At 33.1% G+C, this 25,000-nt stretch overlaps 1 protein-coding gene across 9 annotated transcripts in view; it reads right to left on the reverse strand.

The window, feature by feature from the left end:
- Nucleotides 1-25,000, reverse strand: part of LOC106879147 (voltage-gated inwardly rectifying potassium channel KCNH7) — a 661,705-nt gene that overhangs the window by 636,555 nt on the left and 150 nt on the right. For all 9 annotated transcript variants that reach the window (XR_016243164.1, XM_052970719.2, XM_052970716.2 and 6 more), the window contains exon 1: nt 24,839-25,000. This exon is cut by the window's right edge. Coding sequence is in view for 8 of the 9 variants with exons in the window: in XM_052970719.2 (XP_052826679.1) it covers nt 24,839-24,925 (87 nt within the window). In the remaining variant the exon portion in view is untranslated. The remainder of the gene's footprint in view (nt 1-24,838) is intronic.

The following is a 25,000-nucleotide window of genomic DNA, read 5'->3' on the forward strand; positions in this document are numbered from 1 at the left end:
ATTGCATCAGCCCCACTGCTTGATTGGTACTTTTATTTTATGGATTCCGAGAGCATTAAAGGGAAAATCGACCTAGAATGCAAAGAGCCGGAATAAATGATGCAAACTCTTTGTCTGACGCTCCTGATCAATAGTGTTGCTGCTGCGTTTTTCTGTTTGTTATTGCTGCTGTTGTTACTGGTGGCGCTAATGATGATAACGGTAGTGACGACGTTATTTATTTCGCTCAGAGTTTCGCTAATATTCTCTAGCATTTTCTTGCTGTTCATGTTGGTGTTGACATTTTTGATTTTTCCACCATTTTTCTTTTGGTTGTTTTGGTAACCGCCGTCGTTGCTTCTGCTGTTTTCTTGGGTTGTTTATAGTAATCCTCGTCGTCTTGTTTATATCGTTCCTGTTTAACATTTCAATAACGGACTTCTTAGATTTAACACCTACACATTCATTCTCATATTTATCTTAATTATGTTTAGGAGAATTTTATAAAATTTATTTTCTGCTTTGATGAAGAAAATTTGAAAAAAAAGCAGCAAAATGCTTCAGTGTTGGCACCCCCGCTGCAATAGCTCCTTCCCATTACTCCACCCTCATTCAGCTTCAAACTTGTCTACTGTAGCGCTCATTATTCCATGAGACACTGAGAGTTTTTTTATTCCCTCTCTCTCCCTCGGGCATGTTCTTAACAATCATAAAGAAAATTACAAGTTTTGTCAGAGATTTTATGAGACATAATGCCACTCTACTAGCTGTATTATTATTATTATTATTATTATTATTATTATTATTATTATTATTGTTCAGTAGTTTTATTTTTATAACGTGCTTTCACTTGACTACCGAGCGCAGCTCTGTGCGCCTTGGGTATATGCTGTGGTTTGCTGTGGTGCTCTTATGTTTACTGTATTGAAAGTGTTTTGCGTAGAATGTGTGCAGTACCCAGTAGTGCAATTTTCTGTATGTTATATATATTTGTAAGTCCTGGTGTTTTTGTTATGTATTTGGCTGAATATTTTTTAAAATTTATTATTATTATTATTATTATTATTATTATTATTATTATTACTATTATTAATAGTTGATTTTATAATAGTAATAGTAATAATAATGGCTTCAAATTTTGGCACAAGGCCAGCAAATTCTGGGGGTGATGAGGATAGGGATAGTCGATTAAATCGACTCCACTACTCAACTGGTACTTATTTTAAGGACCCTGGAAAGGTGAAAGTCCACCTCAGCAGAATTTGAATTTCGCCGGACGAAATACCGCTTAGAGTTTCGTCTGGCGTACTAAAGATTCTGCTAGCTCACTGCCTTAACTATAATAATAATAATAATAATAATAATAATAATAATAATAATAATAATAATAATAATAATAATAATAATAATAATAATAATAATAATTATTATTATTATTATTATTATTATTATTATTATTATTATTATTATTATTATTATTATTATTATTATTTAGGCACAAACCAGCAATTGGAGGAGAAGCTTTAGTCGGTACAAGAATTAATCCACTACTTGATTGTTACTTTATTTTAGAACACCAATATAGCAATAATTTATCATTATGCAGGTCCTTGAAATTGCTGTTTCTGGGGTTGCAACTGATATTACACTCTACCATCACTTGCCGTCACTCGTTACTGCTTACAATTTTCCTTTTCGCTTCTCCAACTCTTCTTCATAGAAAAACCTTGCTCCATCATGTATAGTAGCTAGGCTCTTCATCAATCAAAGGCACGCCGTAAGGCCTTTCCCTCATAAACTACAGAACAAAATTGCGAATTAGATTTGCTGATTTAAGGGAGCCGTACAGATTTCTATATCCGTAAAATCTGTACCTGAAGTTATATTGCTAAAAGTTGCAGCAGCGATAACCACTCATCCATATCTTGCTAGAAAATTTCTAGGAGCCAGAGATCAGCCTTGTGATTAATATATTTAGCAGTGACGCTCATTTTCTGGGCAAGGGTGTGACACTCTGATCCCGCTTGTCCCTTCGCCCAATCCTCAATATCAGTAAGGGCTACTTCTTGTTGTTCTTTGAAACAAGTAAAGGAAGTTTCTGTATCATTTTGGACTGCCAAAAATCTTATATAGATTCCTAAGGGTCATATTCACTCCGACTGAGAACCACTATTATACACGCTCATGTGCATTATCTTCCTTGAGCATTATGTTTCACGCATTATTATTCTGGAAAGAACTGAGATATAAATAAAGTATTAAACATTTTTAAGAAAGTTTAATGAACACCATTAAAGTTTCTTGTACAAAAGTTTATCTTTATCATTCTTACGCTTCTTGTCTTCCATATTAACCCAGACATAAAACATTTTCAAATAAGTAACTCGGGGCTGGTATTCAATATTTCCTCCACCTTTTTTAATATGATACTTAAGATTAACATCAGACAATTATTTTTCATTTATCTCAAAGTTTTATAGTTGTTTCAGCAGCCATTTCATCTTTCGAAGACGTTTTAGTATTGATCACAACATTGAATCTAAGGAGTAATTTTGACTTTGATTTTGTTTCAGTCACTGATCGCAATTTTCAAGTGTTTATCTGATCTCTATAGCAAGCTGCAATTTTTCATATTGCTATATTCAAAGATACTTTAATTCCTAGTATAATCAGGTATACTTCCGAATAGAAAAAATACATTTAAGGAGGCGTTATTTATTTTTTCACATTAACGCTCTGCAAATTTTGCAAGTACAAAGATATTGCAGTCTTTCCAAAATATTGATTGCTTTTTTATCCTGCACAATGGTAAATGCCTTTAGGAAATGGTTATATTAGATTCCATTGAGACTCTAGTATATGGCTAATATATACTTATTAGAAAATTAGATGGTTGAATTAAGGCAGCAAGATGAGAGAAATGTTAGCATGCCGGCCAAAATCCTACGCGACACTTCACGTTCTGAGTTCAAATTCCGCCGAAGCTAACTTTACTTTTTACTCTCTCAAGGTCGATAAAATAAGTGCCAGTTGAACACTCGGTCGATTTAGTCGAATTACGCCCTCCACCAAACCTGTTGGTCCTGTGCCAAAATTTGAAACCAATATTTGATGCGTGAATCTGAAAGTGCGATACTTTTGAAATAAGTATTGTAATTCCATTGGTGTTTTATCGTTTTCCGATCTTCTAGAGAAAAAATTTCGGAAATAACGGCTTAGATTCAGAGAAAAGTAACATTTTGCATGAGATATTCGTGTATTATTAAATTTCCTGCTGGAAGTTACGTAAAATGTAGATTGAAAATGTGACTCGAATAATTATAATTGTGTATTGTAAGAACGTGTCTCATATTCCGGTGCTGTTATGCCTCGCTGTGTTTGTGCGTGTGTCTGCGTGTACTTATGCATGCATGTATGTTTATGTTGCACACTGACACGTATGACATCTTTAAATGCATATTATTGGACGAGGGTCATATTTCGTTAATGCTTGCTAAAATGTGTATATTAAAAACATTGTAGATAAGGTAATAACAAACCTTAACTAAGTTAATGGAAGTTTGTTATAGGCTATGTAAGAGGTCTATGGTGGTGTTATGTTATGGATAGCGCAGTAAAGCCGCAAGCTGACTGAATTGTTAGCGTGAAGGCAGAAATGCTTAGCGGCATTTCATCCGTCTTTACATTCTGAGTTCAAATTCCACTGGGGTCGATTTTGCATTTCAATCTTTCGGGGTTGATCAAATACGTACCAGTTGACAACTGGGCTCAATTTAATTGACTTAGCACCTCCAACAACCTGCTGGCCTTGCACCAAAATTTGAAACCAATATTTTCAGCGCAGTAACAAAAGATTAAATACAATAAATGGAAATGAAGTATTTAACAGTTTTGCTTCTCATTCTGCAATATGTAGCTCATGTTATCATGGAAGTCAAAGTACAAAGTTTGGAGACCATACATTAGATCAGTAACTTAAATAAATTATCATTATTTTGAGATACTCATTAATATTTCTTGTCGTAACAGTGTACCAAAAACGTTGCAGAGTGGCCGGATAACTTTAGTATTGCAAATCTGTAATTCGAGTGATACGGGTGACATTTTAACTTTCTTCATTGTATTGTAGCCATTAAGAAAATGGTCTGCTAAGGGTCAGTTGTTCTTACAAAGATTTGAATGGTCATCTTTTTTTTATTTGTTTCACTCATCACACTGCAGCCATGCTGGGGCACCGACTTGAATTTTTAGTCGAATGAATTGATCCCAGTATTTATTTTTTTAGGCATGGTATTTATTCTATCAGTTTCTTTTGCCGAACAGCTAAGTTACGGGGACACAAACACACCAAAACCGGCTGTCAAGCGGTGATGGGAGGGACAAACATAGACACAAAGACACACACACACACACATATATATATATATATATATATATATATATATATATATATACAGGCGTAGGAGTGGCTGTGTGGTAAGTAGCTTGCTTACCAACCACATGGTCCCGGGTTCAGTCCCACTGCGTGGCATCTTGGGCAAGTGTCTTCTACTATAGCCTCGGGCCGACCAAAGCCTTGTGAGTGGATTTGGTAGACGGAAACTGAAAGAAGCCCGTCGTATATATGTATGTGTGTATGTGTTTGTGTGTCTGTGTTTGTCCCCCCAACATCGCTTGACAACCGATGCCGGTGTGTTTATGTCCCCCGTAACTTAGCGGTTCGGCAAAAGAGACCGATAGAATAAGTACTAGGCTTCTAAAGAATAAGTCCTGGGGTCGATATGCTCGACTAAAGGCGGTGCTCCAGCATGGCCATAGTCAAAAGACTGAAACAAGTAAAAGAGATACATATATATATATTTATCCATGTATATATGAACGACTAGCTGCATGCAGTTTCTTTCTAAAAAAAACCCTTAATATTGAAGCTCGTAAAAGGTCCACAAATCTTTGGTTCATCCGAGGTCATAGTAGAAGACACCCAAGGTGCCTGAAAGGGGATGGAACCTGAGACCACGTGGTTGGGAAGCGTGCTGCTTACCACGCAGCTACGCCTGCACCTTGGTAAAATGGATAAATAAGAAAACAAAAGAGCTAATATTGTCTTTTGAAACAAAGTACTAAAACGTGTTGTTTTGATGTGAACAGATAAGATAATGAGAACATTTTTTGTTTCTTTTTCTACTGAATTCTTTACTAAGTGGTGTTGTTGTTATCAAGCCAGATGTCTGTCATGACATGTCGTTTCCTTTTTGGTGCATATACCAACAATGTCTCTTGTTAGAATATATATTGGTCAATTGAATATTCATAATTCTTTAGGATAACTGTGCCTTACAAACAAATCAATGGTCAACGCCCTTCTTATTTTTAATCTAACACCGGATATGTGAATGCTACTTTCAACTCTTCAAATAATATTGACATTTAAATCTGGAATGTTTTTAACCTAATTCTGAGCTTTGATAACTGTAACATAAAAAAATTAAACTAAAGAAACAGCATGTTAACAATTGAAAAATAGCTTTCTTAGTGATTCGGCTTTTAGTAAGTAGAAAGCTTAATTCTCGAGCTAAATTTCTTGATATTTTATAAGATAATATCGGATTTTAAACGCTAATGTAAGCCAATAACATGTTTTCTCGGTCATATTGAAAGATATCTTCACTCAAAAAGAAAGTGATATGTGAAATAGTAGAAATAATAAAACATGTAATTACATTTAATAATTATGTCTGTCTAAATTCTGTACTAAAATTTTACGCCTGCAATCTTATTCCATCTTCGGAGTTGATACGATAAGCTATGATAACACACTTGGATTAGTTAAATTAATTCTACCTTTTCGTGCATCGATGTTATTTGTGCAAAGTAAAACAAGACGAATGCATCGAATGATAAAGATACCTGGCATTTTTAGATAAATATGAAAGGTATTTAAAAGGGGTGATATTTTGGTAAAACTCTGGTACTTATAAGAAAGAAAAAAAATAGGGCTGCTTGTAAATAACTGAAGATCAAATAATTCTTGTATATTCCGAGATTTTACTCTGTGTGTTTGTATGAGGCCCTTTGAGAATCATTTAAGCAGTACTGTTGTTCCTCTTATATTTTTGAAACCTTGCATTTAATGATGTGTAAAATTACGGACATAATATTGATTTCAAACTTCGGCACGTTGCCTAAAATTTAGGGAGAGTGTTTAAGTCGATGACATCCACCACAAGCACTCAAGTGGTACTTGTTTTATCGAGAAGATTAAATGCAAAGTTGACCTCGGAGAAATTTGAACTCAGAACGTAAAAACAGACAAAGTCCCGCCAAGCATCTTTTTCCGGCGTGCTAACTATTCTGTCAGTTCACCATCTTAGTTATAGCAGAGTATTAGTTGTAGTTTTTACCACCAAATTTGCACTAGCATAAGAACATTCCGTATTGATTCGGGAAATTATATGAGCTATTCGTGTTTTCACATACACAATTTTCAGTAGTTAATATTCTGACTTGTCTTCTCCGTTTTGCCATTTAATAATAACAAATAACATTAAACAACAATTGAGTTTTTCCTCATTTTTAATATATATTTTTTATTTGTAACTTAATTAACTCTATGCCCATACGTACTTACATACAAGCATGGTTATGCATATATATTTATATATGTCTATATATGTGTATATATGCACATCACACTCACATACACTAAAAAGCAAACGTACACGTACACTCACATGCACAGATACACACGCATATGTAAATATGTATGTATCTGTGCACGGAAAAATGTTTGAACTTCGGCTGTTTTTTTATTGAAATAGAATCATCAGGGCTACATAAAATGTATGAGATATTTATATATAGTCATCTATTCGAGCAAATCTCCATTCAGAAACATGAAAGAGATCTGATATGAGCTTTTATAAAAATAGGAAATTATTAAGAAAAATATACAAAATTATCTATTTTGGAATCAAGTTTATATTAATACAATGAAATGTCCATTCATAACTTGAGTAGATAGTATGAGAGATTTTCTCTCGGTAAAATTAAGGACTTAAAAATAAATGAAAAAGTAAATTATATATATATCTATGTATATCGGCAGAGATGATGTTCAATGTCTACCCTCCCTCACCATTTTCTCCGCTTCTGTATGTATAATATATATATATATATATATATATATATATATATATATATATATATATATATATATATATATATATATATATATATATATATATATATATATATATATATATATATATATATATATATAAGTATATATGTTTGTGTGTGTGTGTTATCTGGCAGGAAAAAGAATCAACGATGCGATATAGTATAGTGTTGAAAATAGAGATTTAAAAATACACGTTTTCGAGATTGGTTAAATAGACACAGGAAATTAATGAGTATTTCCAAAATTTTCTTAAATACTAAAATTTTAAACGCATCATGTTTCTCAATGGCATACGAGATAATAAAGCACACAATTTAAATACCTAATTATCGTCCATAATTATATTTATTTCTCAAACATTAAAAATAGATTTAATTCAAAGATATTACGTTCACTTTACAAGGCAGATAATTTACTTTTAGCGATATATAAATTTAATTTCTTTCTGCCTATTAAATTATAAATATTTGTGACAATTGAAAGTGTAATACTCCAAAATATTCAATTACACTTTTTTTTAACAAATCGAATATTTAATATATCATAACAAATTAGTTATGGTAAATTCTGAGTCGAGAAAATTTTTTCACATATATTCTGAAATAGTTTTAATAAAATTGTCTAGAAATTACATACTAAAATAATGATTTATAATTTTCCAAATATGCAAAATTGCTGTCACGCCTGTATTAACACATTTCATTCAAAATTTTACGATTAAGATAATATTTTAAAAATTATACTTTGCTTGCAAGCAACCAATTACAGGTGAAAATGAGTGATTTTTTTTCTTTTGAAATCTCATGTAGTTAATATATCGCACTGAAATATTAAAAAAAAAAAAATAAATATATAAACGGACAAAAACTGAAAGAAAAAAAATTGATATAATTTCGAGATTGTCAAACCTGGTAATTCAGATCTCTTTATGACACGATATATCCAACAATGTGGCACTTACCTGTAAAAAGAGAAAATAAACATTAGAATGATACACAGAAGCAAAAATTTATAGATATATAATATGATGGAATGACAGAACACGCAGAATAAAGTGAATGGATGTATTTTAAGATTTCTTAATTTACGTAGATTTTCAATCACATCACTCGTTATTCGCACATATACAGACACAAATACATCCAATATACCTATGGGCTGCCTACCACACACCCACACACACACACACACACAAACACATATATATGTATGTATGTATGTGTGCATGTATATATAGTAAATCCAAACAAAGAAGAATAAACAAGACAAAACAATAATGCGAGGACGTGGTACAAGTAATGTATTATCAGACGCTCAGGAAAAGAAGGAAAGGGAATTTAACGTTTCGAACCTTGCTCTTCTTCAGAAATAGAGGAAAGTCCAAAGGAAAGTAAAACGGAGGAAGAAAATCGCCAACGATACACACGCAGTTATATATATATATATATATATATATATATATATATATATATATGTAAATACACACACACAAATATCTCTTTCTCGTCCTTCCCTAATTTTTCAATCCCTCTATCCACCACCTCTCTCCTCTTCTTCCACGTGACCGGTGTTCGGCCAAGCCTGACTTTCTTTCTTGGTTCGACTACCAGCCGTGCAGCATTTCTCGTATTTCTTCTCATGACCGTAAGGCTTCACTTCCACACACACCAGCTGAATTTGATTCATCCTTAGTCGAAAGACACCTGTTGTTAATGTCCTGTTATTTGTATTTGTAATTGGTACCATTTCCCCGTTTTTGTTTTACTTTTCGTCCTTGTTTTCGTATATATTCGCTTGCTTTCTTCCAAAGAATCAAGTGCTCTTAGCTTAGATTTCGTTGGGGCCGGCCAGATTAGAGCAATCTCGAGATTAACCAGCCAACAGTGCAAAGACGATCTGCTTCTCGACTGAAGATTGAAAGTTCCGAATATCCTGTCCTTGTTTTTTCCTGTCCTTTTTTGTATTACCTACTGTCTGGGTGTTTTGTTTTCACCTCTCATTTCCATTTTTTGTTTTGATTATATATATATATATACATATATATATATTACAAAGCGAATCAAAAATTAAAAAATTCGCGGATTTAAGTGATAAAAACTTTCACCACATTCTTGGTTGCCGTATTACATTCATGGCTACATATATATACACACACACACACACACACACACACACAGTTAGATAGATAGATAGATAGATAGATAGATAGATAGATAGATAGATAGATAGATTGATAGATAGATAGATAGATAGATAGATAGATAGAGAGTGAGAGAGAGAGAGAGAGAGAGAGAGAGAGAGAGAGAGATTAATATAGATTTACATTTGAAATAGTTGTAGACTTCCCATGATATTTTCGTGTTCATGATGTGGTTGTTTCGCGTTACGGCCGCCATGAGAAAACGATAAAAAACTATAATTTTTGGCAAATGTAAGCAAGAAGATTTGTATTCTCCCTGTCTTAGTACTCCCAATTACATTATTGTTTATTTCAAAGCTAGGTTGTAATATCAGGGAAATTTGTTTGAAATTTCTAGCAAAACGAGCTACCCCTACAGCCCGTCCCCTTTGATATAGTGAAATCTGATGTCATTATTGTTAACTACTGAAGAATTAAAGGCTTCATTAGCTATATTTCAAAATCAAATTGCATATCGTCTCATTAAAATGCACGTACGAACCTAAAGGTGTCCGTTTTAACAGTTACCGAGTTAACCAGTTGTGGAATTTAGTATTATCTGCGTAAATAACATTAGAAATATATAAGTCTGTAAACTGAACATGAAACACAGAAACAAAGTTATAGAAAATGCTGTCAATATCACATATCGATACGATTTAAAATTTCCATTATCATTATATTTCAAAGTAAACAAAGAGTTTGTCATTATCTCTGTGCAGGTCCGAAACGCTTCCTTTTTAAAAAAACATATCATACAATTGACAACATCTGATCACCAAAGCATCAGCCTCTAATTTCCACGCCACGTACGTTCCAGTTTATGGCTTACAGAACAAATCATGTGTAACCACTTTATATTCTCACATTTCATTAAAGCCATGATGTAAAAGACAAGGTTGAAGAAGCGTAATTACTGAACTATCAACGAAATTTGTAAAGTGACACAACATTGACACCGAAAGACGGCAGCGGAAGTCAATGCTGACAATTACTGTCTTGAATCAGAGTCATCCGGTTTAATGCGATATTAAACGTAACACAATACATTTCAAAGCGAATGCACAGTTTTATTTTATTTATTACTAGAGCACTCACGTCGTCAATAATGGCTGTATTATTGTTGAAAAAAGTAACCCGATGTAAGAAAAAGATTAGAGGATGAGAGAGTAAATAAAATGCCAGAACAATAGGGAAATAAGAAAATTATATTCATCATTCATAAAATATTATACATAGTATACAGGTATGACTCACTGCAGATGTTCATGAAGAACATTTCGTGTTTGAAAACCTTCAGCGTTTTCAATCTGTAATTTCAAAGTGTTCTTAGCCCTAATCCTGACACAGAGCAGGTTATTTTACAGCGTAGACTATAGATGTTGCAGCAGACGCACGCTAAAGTAGCATTTTAAGTTTCTTAGGACTCTTGCGATCCCAGGATAATCATCAGAATAGTGAATTTCCGAATACAAAAAATAAACATAACAGTTCCAGTGTTTGAAACTTTAGAGAGAAAGATTTTTTCTTTGGTCTTAGTTGTAAAAAATTCAAATCAAACTTAAATACCATTAGTGAATACAATGACAGCAAATAGAAAGAACTATTCGGGCTACAATAATGTTTATGAAATCTGTTATAAATGTTGTGATGTCCAAACGTGTGGATATTAAAACGTTTGTTAAGCATTAAGAAAGCAAAATGAACTTTCAAATTTAAAAGACAAGCAGAAAAACTAAATAGAGACGCTGTTGCAGTAAGAAAGTAGAAAGGCTGCTGGTTGATTTAGAAAATTTGAAACTCTTTCATAAAGCATTATGTGACAAATACGAAAGATAAACAGAACGACTCCGGTTCGTGTCGAATAATTTAGAAAATACATCTTATAAAGTGGAACACATCCAACGGCTTCAAACGCTGAAGTGCTACAACAAAAAAGTATATTTACAAAGACACGTATCGTATTACATATATTGATAATATAATACCAGAATCGGTGGAAGCTTATTACTGGAACACATTTATTATATATTAAACTGCTAACAGTAAATTCGTGTGGTGTAATCATTGTCTCATGCTGTGGAAAGGGGATTGTAAAAATGTTTGCACGATAGGGAGGGTGAGAGAGAGAGAGAGAGAGAGAGAGAGAGAGAGAGAGAGAGAGAGAGAGAGAGAGAGAAGATAAACAGAGAGAGAGAGGCAAAGAGAAAGAGAAATAGAGAGAGAGAGACAGATAGAGAGACAGAGAGATAGATTAAAATAAATGCTACTACCACATGCTACAAACGCACGCACATAAACACACGGGTAACATTTAGCCGTGCATGTGCGTGAAATAAATGTATTCATGTGTACACGTCAGCAACGCTCATAGTTGGGTGAACCAAAGTGGAGTTTAATCAAAAATATTGTTTATCCTCAAAGTATAGATAAAGTAAAATATTCCATTTTGGGGAGTTTCAGTCATTCATTAAATTTATGCCATTTATTTTATGGAATTGCATTCTATCTATCTATCTATCTATCTATCTATCTATCTATCTATCTATCTATCTATCTATCTATCTATGTCGGTCTGTCTGTCTGTCTATATACTACTAAAACTCTGTGATTGTGTGCTTGCTTGCGTGCTTGCGTGCTTGTCTGTAATTGAATAGGGCCAAACCGGCGCATAATGGGATAATACTCTGAATGTAAGGTACCCCTGAAAAGTGAATACAAACAGTATAAAGCAAGTTTCGAGGAAATCGGACCACGGATTCCCAAGATAAGTAGTTTTTGGGATACCTTCATAAATAGCCAAAACAGCGCATAATGTCACCTGGGGAAATAGAACTGGATCCAGTTATACAGGTAAACCGTAGCTTTATTTAGACCCTGTGCATACGTGCATCTATGGCATCTTTATTCAAAACAACAATTGCTTAGACCCATCCTGCACCACTCCCTTGCGGGTCGGATATTGTATAGCTAGCTGTGTTGCATCCACCAGTGCAGGTTGCATCCACCAGTGCAGGTTGCATCTACCATTGCATGCTGCATATATATATATATATATATATATATATATATATATATATATATATATATATATATATATATTTATATATATATAACTTATAAATAAAACTTCTAATACCCTATAGTGTTATTTACTACTTGGTAGTTGTTTCTAATTAAATCGTGAAACCTCTTCGGGGTTATTTATTGTTAAAAAATTACACGGAATGTCTATGTTGCTATGCTTGCAGCGTTGACAATATTATCTGACAGTATATAATATTCATGAAGGCAGTGAGCTGGCAGAATCATTAGCACGCCGTGCTAAATGTTTATTAGTATTTAGTTCCTCCGAAATCGCTAGCCTTAGGCCAAATTTGAAACTGATTTTTAATATTCATTGTAAACTCGGGGATTCTAGTACGTTACGCATATTATTTACGAGGAAGATTTGAAGACATCTTTTGAAATATCTATGACGAAATTACAGGGGATTAGATATCTAATTATATTCATAAGTAGATTACAATACGATAACACAGTTCTCGTTATATTATTTGTTTACATGGTTTCTTTTTTTTATTAATATAGTTCATATTATTTCCTGAATAAAAATAACGTTTCATGATTTGCATGAGTTCGTTTGAAAATTAAAAATTGTAGCAACAAATTTTCTTTTGATCTGAATCAACAAAATCCCCAAACATTTAGACTTTGTGATTTTACTTTGATATCGAAGTTTTTAAGATATATTTTTTAACTTTCAATTTATTGTTTGTTTTAATATTACTCTTTATTTTTATTATTCATAAAAAAACTTTAATCATGATGCAGCTGCTTAAATGTCGCTTAATTAATTCACAATATTTCGTGATTCGTTGAATGGTTTCTCTATTATTATTATTCTTTTTTTTTCTTATTCGTATTTATTTGATTGTTCACTCAACTCTGTAGGCGAAACAATAAGAAAGAAATGTTTCTCCGTTACGTATTAACCTACTTCTACGGAAATTTTATTATTTTGTTTTGGTTTTGATTCGCTGTGTTTCTGAAACATCTGCGATATTAATGTTACAAGTACTTCTATTTACATTGTTTCATGCACGGTAATGTTTAGGTTATGATACATAAATTGAATTTATTAAGCTAAATTAACAAATAACAAGATAGCAGTATTATTATTTAAACAAAGGGGCACGTAACTGAACACATACAGCACATGAAAGAAGATATAGAACTGAATCAATTAATTTACACCGTTCGAAACTGTTTATTGTTTACAAGTAGAATCGAGTATATTGTTTATGTATTTTGGGCGGGAGAATATTTTGACGCTACTCTCTATCAGTTTTCTTTCTCTTGTGCAATATATTGAAATGTTTACTTTAAATGGCAGGGAGAAGAGAGGGGATACTTTTAATAAAAGAGAATTGTGACTTCTTTTCGCAGTAACAATTACTTTACTGATATTAATTGTGAATATATTTCACAATGCTTGAATATTTTAAGTAAACAATTATGCAAAAAGTCTTTTATGTAAATCTTTCTATGGCTCACTCTATAATGAAACACAAACACTTTATGTAATATTTGAGAATATAGCTCCAGTTTTCAAAAACTCGAATAAATATTGTGAATTCTAAAATTATAATATGCTGTGTGCAGATCACGTTGTAGTTATCAATAATGTAGTTTATAATATCAGCTCTCATCAGTCACAAAATGAATGAATTCTCAGCCATCAACATCTCACTATTTTTTGCCGATGTAGTGTATCCAAAATCATATCAAGAACAGTATTTTTGCTGATATTTCTAGAAGGTCGATCGACTTTATAGAGGCTATTTCATCAAGACTGGGTTAAATCCTGCTTTATGTCATCAATCAGAACACCCTATCTCTGTTTAGCCCTGAATCAACCTTGATTGCTTAGACCGATAATCAAAAGCAATCCATTCATTTCTAGTAGGTACGTCACCACATATGTTCTCATTCAAGTCACGAACCTCATAATATTGTAAATTCAATGAGCATCGTATAAATGGTACAATATTTCCAGCATTAACGTATTTCTTTTGAACGTATGACACTTTTTCCGTTTGGTCTCTCTGATAAAGCGTCAGTCATAAACCCTACAATTTTCTTAGGCCTCCGAGTTTGTTGGAAGAAAGAGACGGATTTCTCTACAAATCGGAATCCTGATCCAAAACCTTGCAACATTGAACAACACTAAAGATTTTTGAGGATTGAATGCTAGGATTATGTAGAGTGACGAATTAAATTTACCAGCCAAGAATCCAAATACAAAATCCGGAACGAATGGTACAATACATCTTGTATGATCCTCGGAAAATTCTACTGATCCATCACCTCAGACTGGTATTTTATTTTCTCGGAACTGACGGCTGAAGAGTAACATTGAACTTAATGTGCACGGAGTGGGTACAAAAAAAACCCAAAGGCATTTTGTCCCATGCTCTTCTGTCTCGGAGAATTCTTCAGAAATATCAGTCAAATTATCCTTAAAACGCACTATATTGTTTTCAAGTAAGCGAGAGACATCATTATACTTATCCTAAATGGACGGGCTGGACATGGCTGGTAAAACTTTCGTGGTAGGTCTGCTCCATTAGAGTTCATCTGGAACCAATCAATGAAATTGCCTAATCACTGAACTAGTCTGTTCACTAGGAGTAATCAATATCATCAACTTTAATACTACCATTACCAGCAACATAATATATGTTAGATCACTTACATAGCAGCGTCAAAGTAAAAGTTTTGTAACTTCCAGTATTCTAAGAATTACAAGTTATTATCTGCAATGTAAATTCTCAAAATAAATGACGCTTTAATGTAAGTCACCTCACGTTTCTCAAACTCAATTGAATATTTTACCAGCTAACAAACTATAGAAAATGCTTCATTGCTCTACGCAGACCTGAGTGCTAAATAATCCGGTCACAACCTTCACCATAGCATTTAATTAGAATTATTTCATTTAGATAGTATTGATTCGTAATGGATACTTGATAAGAAATAACATTTATTTTAAATAGAATTCTCGTATTATGATGGGTCATATGAATCGTGTCTTTCCCTTACATGTTATGTGTTTATGCAAATACAACTGTTCAATATATTTACCCGTTTCTAACTGAGAAGGACAGACGAATTGTAATGGAGATGTATTTACTTCCAATTCCAGGAAACTACATATTATTTAAATCTTTAATTTGGTCTCTCATTGCAAATCACAGAAAAGATATACTGACCGACAAACTGGATGAGAACAAATATTTAATATTTAATATTTACAGATAGTGTTGTTGAGGGTGGCGTTGTTGTCGGTCTACTAGAGGCTCCCACATTTCTATTGCCCCAAGTAGAACATGCTTAATTCTAGATGTGTATAATAGTTGCATTCTCACATAAACTAGGGAATCGTAAGAGCGCAATGTAGAAACCTTGGCTATTTCTCTCTTCATTGTCCATATTTATTTCTGCAAAGCTACTGTTGTTCTTGTTGTTGGTTAGATTAAGATTAGTTTTTTTACGATCAAAAGCTTGTCCCCTCTATCTTTAGTTCCATTTGAGCAATAAAGAAATAAATATATTTTTCTATTAAAGGCACAAGTCCTGACATTTTGGGGTCAGGGGAGAGGATTAGTCGATTAGATTGACACCAGTACGTAACTGGTACTTAATTTATCGACCCCGAAATGATGAAAAGCAAAGTCGACCTCAGCAGAATTTGAACTCAGAAGGTACGTACAGACGAAGTACCACTAAGCATTTCACCCGGCATGCTAACAATTCTGCTGGCTCGCCGCCTTTAACTGTCACAATATAGAAACATTTCTCATGATACCAGCACACAATTTACAGATGCTTACATTTTTTATATTTTCCTTAAATTTTTTACGAGCCCAGCTAGTTATTATTATTATTATTATTATTATTATTATTATTATTATTATTATTATTATTATTATTATTATCATTATTATTATTATTATTATTATTATTATTCAGTAGTTATATTTTTATAACGTGCTTTCACTTCACTACCGAGCGCAGTTCTGTGCGCCTTGGGTATGTGCTGTGGTTTGCTGTGGTGCTCTTATGTTTACTGTATTGAAAGTGTTTTGCGTAGAATGTGGGCAGTACCCAGTAGTGCAATTTTCTGTATGTTATATATATTTGTAAGTCCTGGTGTTTTTGTTATGTATTTGTCTGAATATTTTTTTATTATACCTAAGGCACCTACTATGATAGGAATTGTTTCTGTTTTTAGATTCCACATTCGAGTTATCTCTATTTCCAGGTCTTTGTATTTTGAAAGTTTTTCCATTTCTTTTAGAGAAACGTTGTCATCTGCTGGTATTGATACATCAATTAGAAAGCATTTTTTTCTTCATGATCTTTGACAACTATATCTGGTCTATTTGCCTTAATTTCTCTATCTGTGTGTATTGGCATATCCCAGAGTATGGTTGCTTTCTCGTTTTCTGTGACCTTTTCTGGCGTGTGTTTATACCATCTTTTTTCTGTTGTTATTCCATAATGTTGGCATAGCTTCCAGTGTATATAGGTCCCAGCTCTGTCGTGTCTGTGAATATATTCCTTCTTAGCCAGGACTGGGCAGCCAGAGGTAATATGATTTATTGTTTCTTGTCGATCTCCACATATTCTACAGTTACTTGTTATATTTCTTTTCATTATGTGTTTTTGGTAATTTCTGGTGGGGAGGCTTTGGTCGTGTGCAGCAATTAAAAATCCTTCAGTCTCTGCTTTGAGTCCTGAGCTTCTCAGCCATTGCTGGGATTTTTCTATTATTATTTTTATTATTATTATTATTAAGACGGCGAGCTGGCAGAATTGTTAGCACGCCGGCCGAAATGCTTAGCGATATTTCGTCTGCAGCTCCGTTCTGATTTCTAATTCTTTTCTCTCTCTCCCACTCTCTCTCTCTCTCTCTCTCTCTCTCTCTCTCTCTCTCTCTATATATATATATATATATATATATATATATATATATAAAGATAGACATACATACATACATACACACACACAAACACATACGCACACACACACACACGTATATATATATATATATATATATATATATATATATATATATATATATATATATATATATATATATGCAGAGGCATCTTTGTGTCAGTTGATTCATCTGTTTTGAACTGTACCTTTCTTTCTTTCTTTCTTTCTCTCTCCCCCCTCTCTCTCTCTCAATATATGTATGTATATGTGAGTGTGTATGTGTATCTATCTAAATATATGTTGATATTGGAATGAATGTCACTGATGCATATAAGGAACGCAGTGAGAAATAGAACATTGTGTTTGTGTTAATGGTCTAGTATATTATTGAACCGAATTGCATCAGTCTTAAATGCGTGCTTATTTATTCATGATAACTTCTTTCTGCAGTTAGAGAGATTTAAAAAAAAGAACAAAAAAAAAAACGAACAGAATCGTAATTTCAGAATGAGTATAAGAGTAATCTAATCCAAATTCTACGTATGTACTGGTTCAGAAATTTGTTTATTTTTTATCTAGATACTCATTATAAAATAATAAAGAATCTCTACTGAATATGTGCAATTTGAAATCATAGGGATGCGTACTTGTTCATAGTTGTATATGTTTTACTAGTGAAAATAACGTAAAACTTTCAGGTGTTATACAGAAAACAAAAAGAGAGTTGCGTTTTGCTTTGTTGTTCATATTTCGTATATTTGTGTGTTGCTAGACAAAAGAAGAGCGATAGAACAAAGGATAGCAAGGTTTATATTATACAAGGTAACAAACACTATGGTCTCTAATAAAATTAACTGTAAACAGTAACATTATTTCCACATCAAAAGAAAATACGCATCTCAATGTTGTTCCCCTATGCCAATACAACACGAAAATACAAGTATTTACATAAATATATTCATATATATATATATACATACATACACACACACACACACACACATATATATATATATATATATATATATATATATATATATATATATATATATATATATATATATAATAGATAGATAGATAGATATATATATAGGTATGTATATATGTATATATATGTGTGTGTGTATATAGATACATATATACATATATATATGTATATATATATCTATATCTATATATATATAAATGCATACATATCTATGCATATTTGTACATAGATATGTGTTTGCGTGCATGTGTGTGTGTGTGTGTGCGTGTGTGTGTGTGTGTGTGTGTGTGTGTGTGTGTGTGTGTGTGTGTGTGTGCATCTGTGTATTGGCGTTCAAGCAAAAGAAAAGAACAAACTCACTGTTTGCAGAATATACAAGTGAACAGTACACCGAGTTTCATTACAGCGAGTTTCATTGGTTTGCGAAACACTTTTACAATCGTTCAGAAAGTTTTACATAAATATCTTCTACAAAGATTTTGATAATTATTGTCCTGTTTTATTAGTAGTGACCTACTCAGTCGGAAATTATGACAGAAAAGACTAGTCTTAGATATGACCTTGTTCAAGTTTGTCCAAGACTGTAGATACATACGCGCGCACGCACACACACATACACAAACACACATGCACATATGCAAGTCTGTGTGACTGTATGCCAGTGTTTGTCACCCTGATGGTTTGTGATTGCGAGTAGCAGGTAAAGGAGTCGATACAAGTACATGTATCGATTCATTATAATAGGAATAATGTGTAAATAGTTTCACGGTAATGTATGCTGTATGATGCAAAGAGTAATTACACCTATTTTTAACTACTAATATTCGTTTTATTGTATTAGATTTCAGCGTGTCTGAGTCGTCAACATTGCCAAGGGCAGTAGTCGGCGCGAAAGCGGCGGTAACATTCTGAAGTTATATAGCAAAAGTAATACACTTCGATGACACACTCACGCATAGACGCACGCACAAACACACAGACAGACACACACACACACACACACACACACACACACACACACACAAATACACACACACACACACGCACGCACACACACATACACACGTACGCATACACATAACGAAAAACTCTGACGCAAACTCCTCTTGGCAAAATGAAAATTGACACAATTTCCTTCTGCTCAGCATATGCAGCTTAGGAAATAGATGGGAAATATGCTTAAGAATGACAAAGCACAATGCACAGTAAATTTGTGTTTGGACAAAGCCATTGAAATGTTCCAGCAAATACATCGTTCTTGCTCAGCAAGTATGCAAGTTAGCTATTATCATGTTTGTTAATCTAGTTAGCTATGAAATATGGAAGGTTATTCATTGAAATGTACAGCCGTTAAAAGTAGTTTTAGATCTTCAACTATACATGCATAAGATACATTATGTTTCTGTGACGACCATTAATGAAAGAACAGCGCAGCTACCCACATATTGGCGTCCAGTCCATTGACACAACGTGTAACATTTCTGCAGATGATAGAACGTTGACCCTCAAGGAATTGTAAGCATCTGAATATTGTAATATGTTTGAATTGCATATGAAAGAAGACAACGTGGTATAGTTCATCTGAGACGTTCGGCTTATTGACATAAAATAACAAGATGCTGAAAGCACTGCTGTTTATCGTTTCTGCTGGAGTCTTCGAACATAAAGAATTATTGCTAATAATAATTCTAATGCATTTGTTTGGTGTTATTCTTCGAACTATTTTCCCCAAACTCTTCCAGTGTTCTATATTTGTAATCATCACCGGTCAGTTTGGAGTCTATGCTAGCAGAGATGAGTGAAGACAAGTAACAATGTAGTTAATATACTGCAATAAATACGATGGATAAAAAAAAATAAAACAGAGACAGAACTGCCAAGCACAGTTATACATATTTTCTTCTGCTATATATATATATACATGCACACATATATATATATATATATATATATATATATATATATATATATATATATATATATATATATATATATATATATATATATATATATATATATATATATATGTATGTATGTATGTATGTATGTATATAAATATTTATGTGTATATATTTATATATATTGAATGTTTTAGATATGTGAGGATGCATAGTCTAGTGGTTCGAGAGAACGTGGTTTCAGTTCCGGACGGATGATGCGTTGTGTTCTTGAGCAAAACACTTCATCTCACGTTGTTCTGTGATCACTTCCACACCTGATGCATGGTACGCTGTGTACCAGTTCAAGCAACGTCGATTTGATGTAGAGAGCTAATGTACAGTACACACTTTTGATCACTACAAACAAATTATTTGTGCAGGTCATTCGACGGTAGAGTCCATTAATTATACTATTCCTTTCTGAATTCATTTCTGTATAAATTTCTTCCATGTAAGCCTTATGCAATTTTCAAATTTATGCAACAATAAACGGGTTCTTGTATATAATATCAAAAGTGCATTTATTAAAGAAATATTGGTAAAATTATCCAGTCCAACAGCAAAGAATCATGCAACTAAGAGTTCTTGTTTATTAGTGAATTCATTTATATAATGATTTTAATAAGACGCATTTGAAATTAACTTAATTATGATTTTTCTTGCATATTTTTTGCCAGGAACCAAAGTCGCAAGTAAAAGGCAAGATATTCATATTAGCTTAATAGATCGTATTGATTATACATTTACAAAGTCCCTTTACGCGTTTATAAATCACAAAAGTAGGAAGGAGGACATCGAAGCAATCAAGGTTTGAACTCCTAACGTTAACAGGGAAGCTAACCATTGAAATAAATTCAAACTGTTCAGAATGTGGAAAACATTTTCTATAGATGTGAAGAGGAGAAATCTGACGTTATGAGCAGACCCCTTCGTCTTTGAGGGATAAATCCTTTAATGGAGTTGTCGAATAGTGAATGTGAGAATAGTGACAGTGAAAGTAAATTATTATAAGAGGAGCAGCAAAAAGGAATGGTCAGAGGGAGAGGAGCAAATTAAAGGAAAACCAACACATTTGGAAGCTATTTAGTGGAGAAGGAAATGTTAAGGAAACGCTATCAACACATCTCTATGTTCTTGTGTGCAGAAGGATCTGTGTAGACGTAAGCACAAAATTAGCTTTAAAAGGTGGAATATATAAACGATTCAGCCGATTTGCGTATATTGCTGGTAGATATCACGCACACACGTATGAACACAGAAAAAACACATGCAAAAACACATGAACTCATATATAAGAGACTGAGGTTTCATTCTTTTTTTACTCACAGATTTGCAATCTTTAGTCTGGTGAGACAGGACAGGAAAAGAACTTCTATACAGCGAAGTACTCTGTCTTATGATTATGTTTTCATGTTTTCGAGTACCTGTTCAGATACAAGAACTCCAATGGGAAGAACTCGTTCGTTATACTAATGCTAAATTCCCACGTACACTGAGTCTCTCCTGATATATATATATATATATATATATATATATATATATATATATATATATATATATATATATATATATATATATACATACATACATATATATACACACACACACACACATATATATATATATGTATATATATGAAAGTTTATGACAATTACTTAATACATTCTTTAAAGTGTACAGGTAATTTAACAAAAATATTATTTTAAAAACATGCTATGAAATCTATTATGAGAATGTTACTAACCTTTTTGGGGAAAGAAGTTTTTTTTTTCTGGTGTATGAGCGATTTCGTCTAACCTTTACAAACACACGTGATCTTATATATGCATGCATGCATATATACATATGTCTGTGTGTGTGTGCGTGTGTGTGTAGAGAGAGATGTGTGTGTGTGCGTCTGTGTGTGCGTCTGTGTGTGTGTGATTTAATATAGCTTGCTTATCAACCACATGGTCCTGGGTTCAGTCGCACTGCGTGGCACCTTGGGCAAGTGTTTTCTACTCTAACCTCGGGCCGACCAAAGCCTTGTGAGTGGATTTAGTAGACGGAAACTGGAAGAAGCCCGTCGTATATTTATATATATATATATATATATATATATATATATATATACGCATGTGTGTGTATATGTTTGTGTGTCTGTGTTTGTCCCCCAACATCGCTTAACAACCAATGCTGGTGTGCTTACGTCCCCGTAACTTAGCGGTTCGGCAAAAAAGACCAATAGAATAAGTACTAGGCTTACAAAGAATAAGCTCTAGGGTCGATTTGCTCGACTAAGGGCGGTGCTTCAGCATAGCCGCAGTCAAATGACTGAAACAAATAAATGAGTAAAAGAGTATGCATATATATATGTACGTGTGTATATATATGTGTATATGTGCATGTGTGCCTGGTGTGTGCGTATATATACGTATAATAGGATAAAAGCATAAGCAGGCAAACAGCTTGTCTGAGGTCAGATTAATGCGTTTATATATTGAAACATGAATACAACAGGAGGGTAGAATTGAATGTAACAGGAGTATAGATTACAAGAAGCCGATGAAATATCAGTTGAAGAATATTCATAATGCGAACCTTATAATTGCGCTCTGTTCCATCATCGGAGGATGCGTAGTAAGAGGTATACAAATATGAGCGTTATAGCAGAGAGACAAAGAATATAAGATGATAAAGAGAGGAAGATAGATCGAAACCAACAAATATGACAAGGGATAGATGTGTAATGTTTATGAGTTACAGAATCATATGTAGAAACAAATGAATACGAAGAAGAATGCTAAGTCCGATGGTGAGAACCAGTATATGTATGGAATAGCCTCAGTGTATGGGGAAGGTAAATTAGAATCGCCAGCTGGTGGAGGGCATTATGTAAAGATGGGTGGGCGCTAGATTTGCCGGTAAGCAATAAATTACTTCAAGTTTCTAGGTGAGTGGTATCTTGGCTAATGGAATGTATGTGGGGAGGAAAGAGTTATGCTAGCAGAGGAGAGGAGAAAGAAGAGGAATAAGAGGTAATGTAAATATATCATTAAAAATCAACTGACTATGGTGGGATTCAATTTCATAAGCATTATGAGGGCAATGAGAGCGCCTCTGGTGTATGCATTAGTTGATATTTACTTGAAAGACGACTTTATTTATTAACAATTATGAATTACTATTCAAAATTGAAAGTTCAGTGAAAATATGAATATATTTAATATGTGGGTTTAAGAATAACATAGGTATGAACAGAAAGATCTTAAAATTTGTACATTAGCTGAAAATATTAATAAGTCGCTGCTAGGATATAGTATGTAGTTGATAGAAAATAATATTTAGTTACATCGTTGTTTAAATATATAAATGTCATAATCTAACGCTACTAGTTGTTTGTCTGTTTGCACCTTTATACATGTACCTCCTTAATTGGAAAACTGCCTATAGCCAGTGTTCATTAGACAGCTAGAACATTCCTGCTTTTTTAGCTGAAGTTCACGCCGGTGTTTAGGCAGAGAATCAACCTGAGCACTAATTGAATATGCCTATTATCTTATGTCATCACACGTAATATTACATGAATTATATACACACCCACTCACAGACATACAGATATAAACACACACGCACGCACACGCACACACGCACACACACACACACGCTTACATATACACACACACACACACACACACACACACACACACATACACATCTATATGTTTACATGTAAAATATGCATATACCAACTTATAGTCAATCGTTACTTCCGGTCAGTAAGCTGCTAAAATGATGACTAACACAATGAGCTTCTTCCGCGAGAATCGCCTGTTCTTTTTTACAAATTTCCTTTCTTCATTCTACTTTCACTTTTCATAATCACAGTCTCTGAAACGTTATAACCGTTAACCTTTCCATTCTCCTGAGCGTCAATATAATATAAATTGATTTTCAATTTATCCCGTATTTTTCTTGCTTTTATCTTTTGTTCTGTTCTTGACCACATGCACATATACAAATTAACAAGCATACAAACATATATACATACGTCATAAATGAATATCCATCCATCTATCTATCTATCTATCTATCTATCTATCTATCTATCTATATATATATATGTTGTCCCCTCTGTGTTGAGCCCTGTGTGGCTAATAAAGAAACCTATCTATCTATATATATATATATATACATACACACACATACACACACACATACACACACACATACACACACACATACATATATAAGAATGTCTGTGCATCATCTTGTTGCATTAAGTTTAATTAGCTTATAAAACTATTTCCTTCGAATTGTCTTAATCATAAATTTTTTTATTTAAATTCAGAAATATTTTAAAAGTTACATATATATATAAATATACATATATATGTGTGTGTATATGTGTATATGTGTATATGTGTGTATGTGTGTATGTGTGTGTGTGTGTGTTTGTGTGTATGTGTGTGTGTGTGCACCTTCCGATCATTTCTACTAAGTAATTTTTTGTGTTGCAGGACAATAAATTATGGTCTTGTGCAAAGAAAAAAACAATAAAACATTAGTAGAATATTAATTTTTACCTCAACAATAACTTCACTTTTTTCGCCATTTTGTTCTTCGTTAAATCCCTTCCCTTTATACATGGTTGGTGTTAATCCAATGGTCATTTTATTTATTCAATTAGTCTGCATTATCATGCCACATAATTCGAACGTGCTTGAGGGATATTGTAATATTTATGA

This window comes from Octopus bimaculoides, chromosome 9 (assembly GCF_046866305.1).
Source record: "Octopus bimaculoides isolate indiv1 chromosome 9, ASM4686630v1, whole genome shotgun sequence".
Taxonomy (NCBI): Eukaryota; Metazoa; Mollusca; class Cephalopoda; order Octopoda; family Octopodidae; genus Octopus; species Octopus bimaculoides.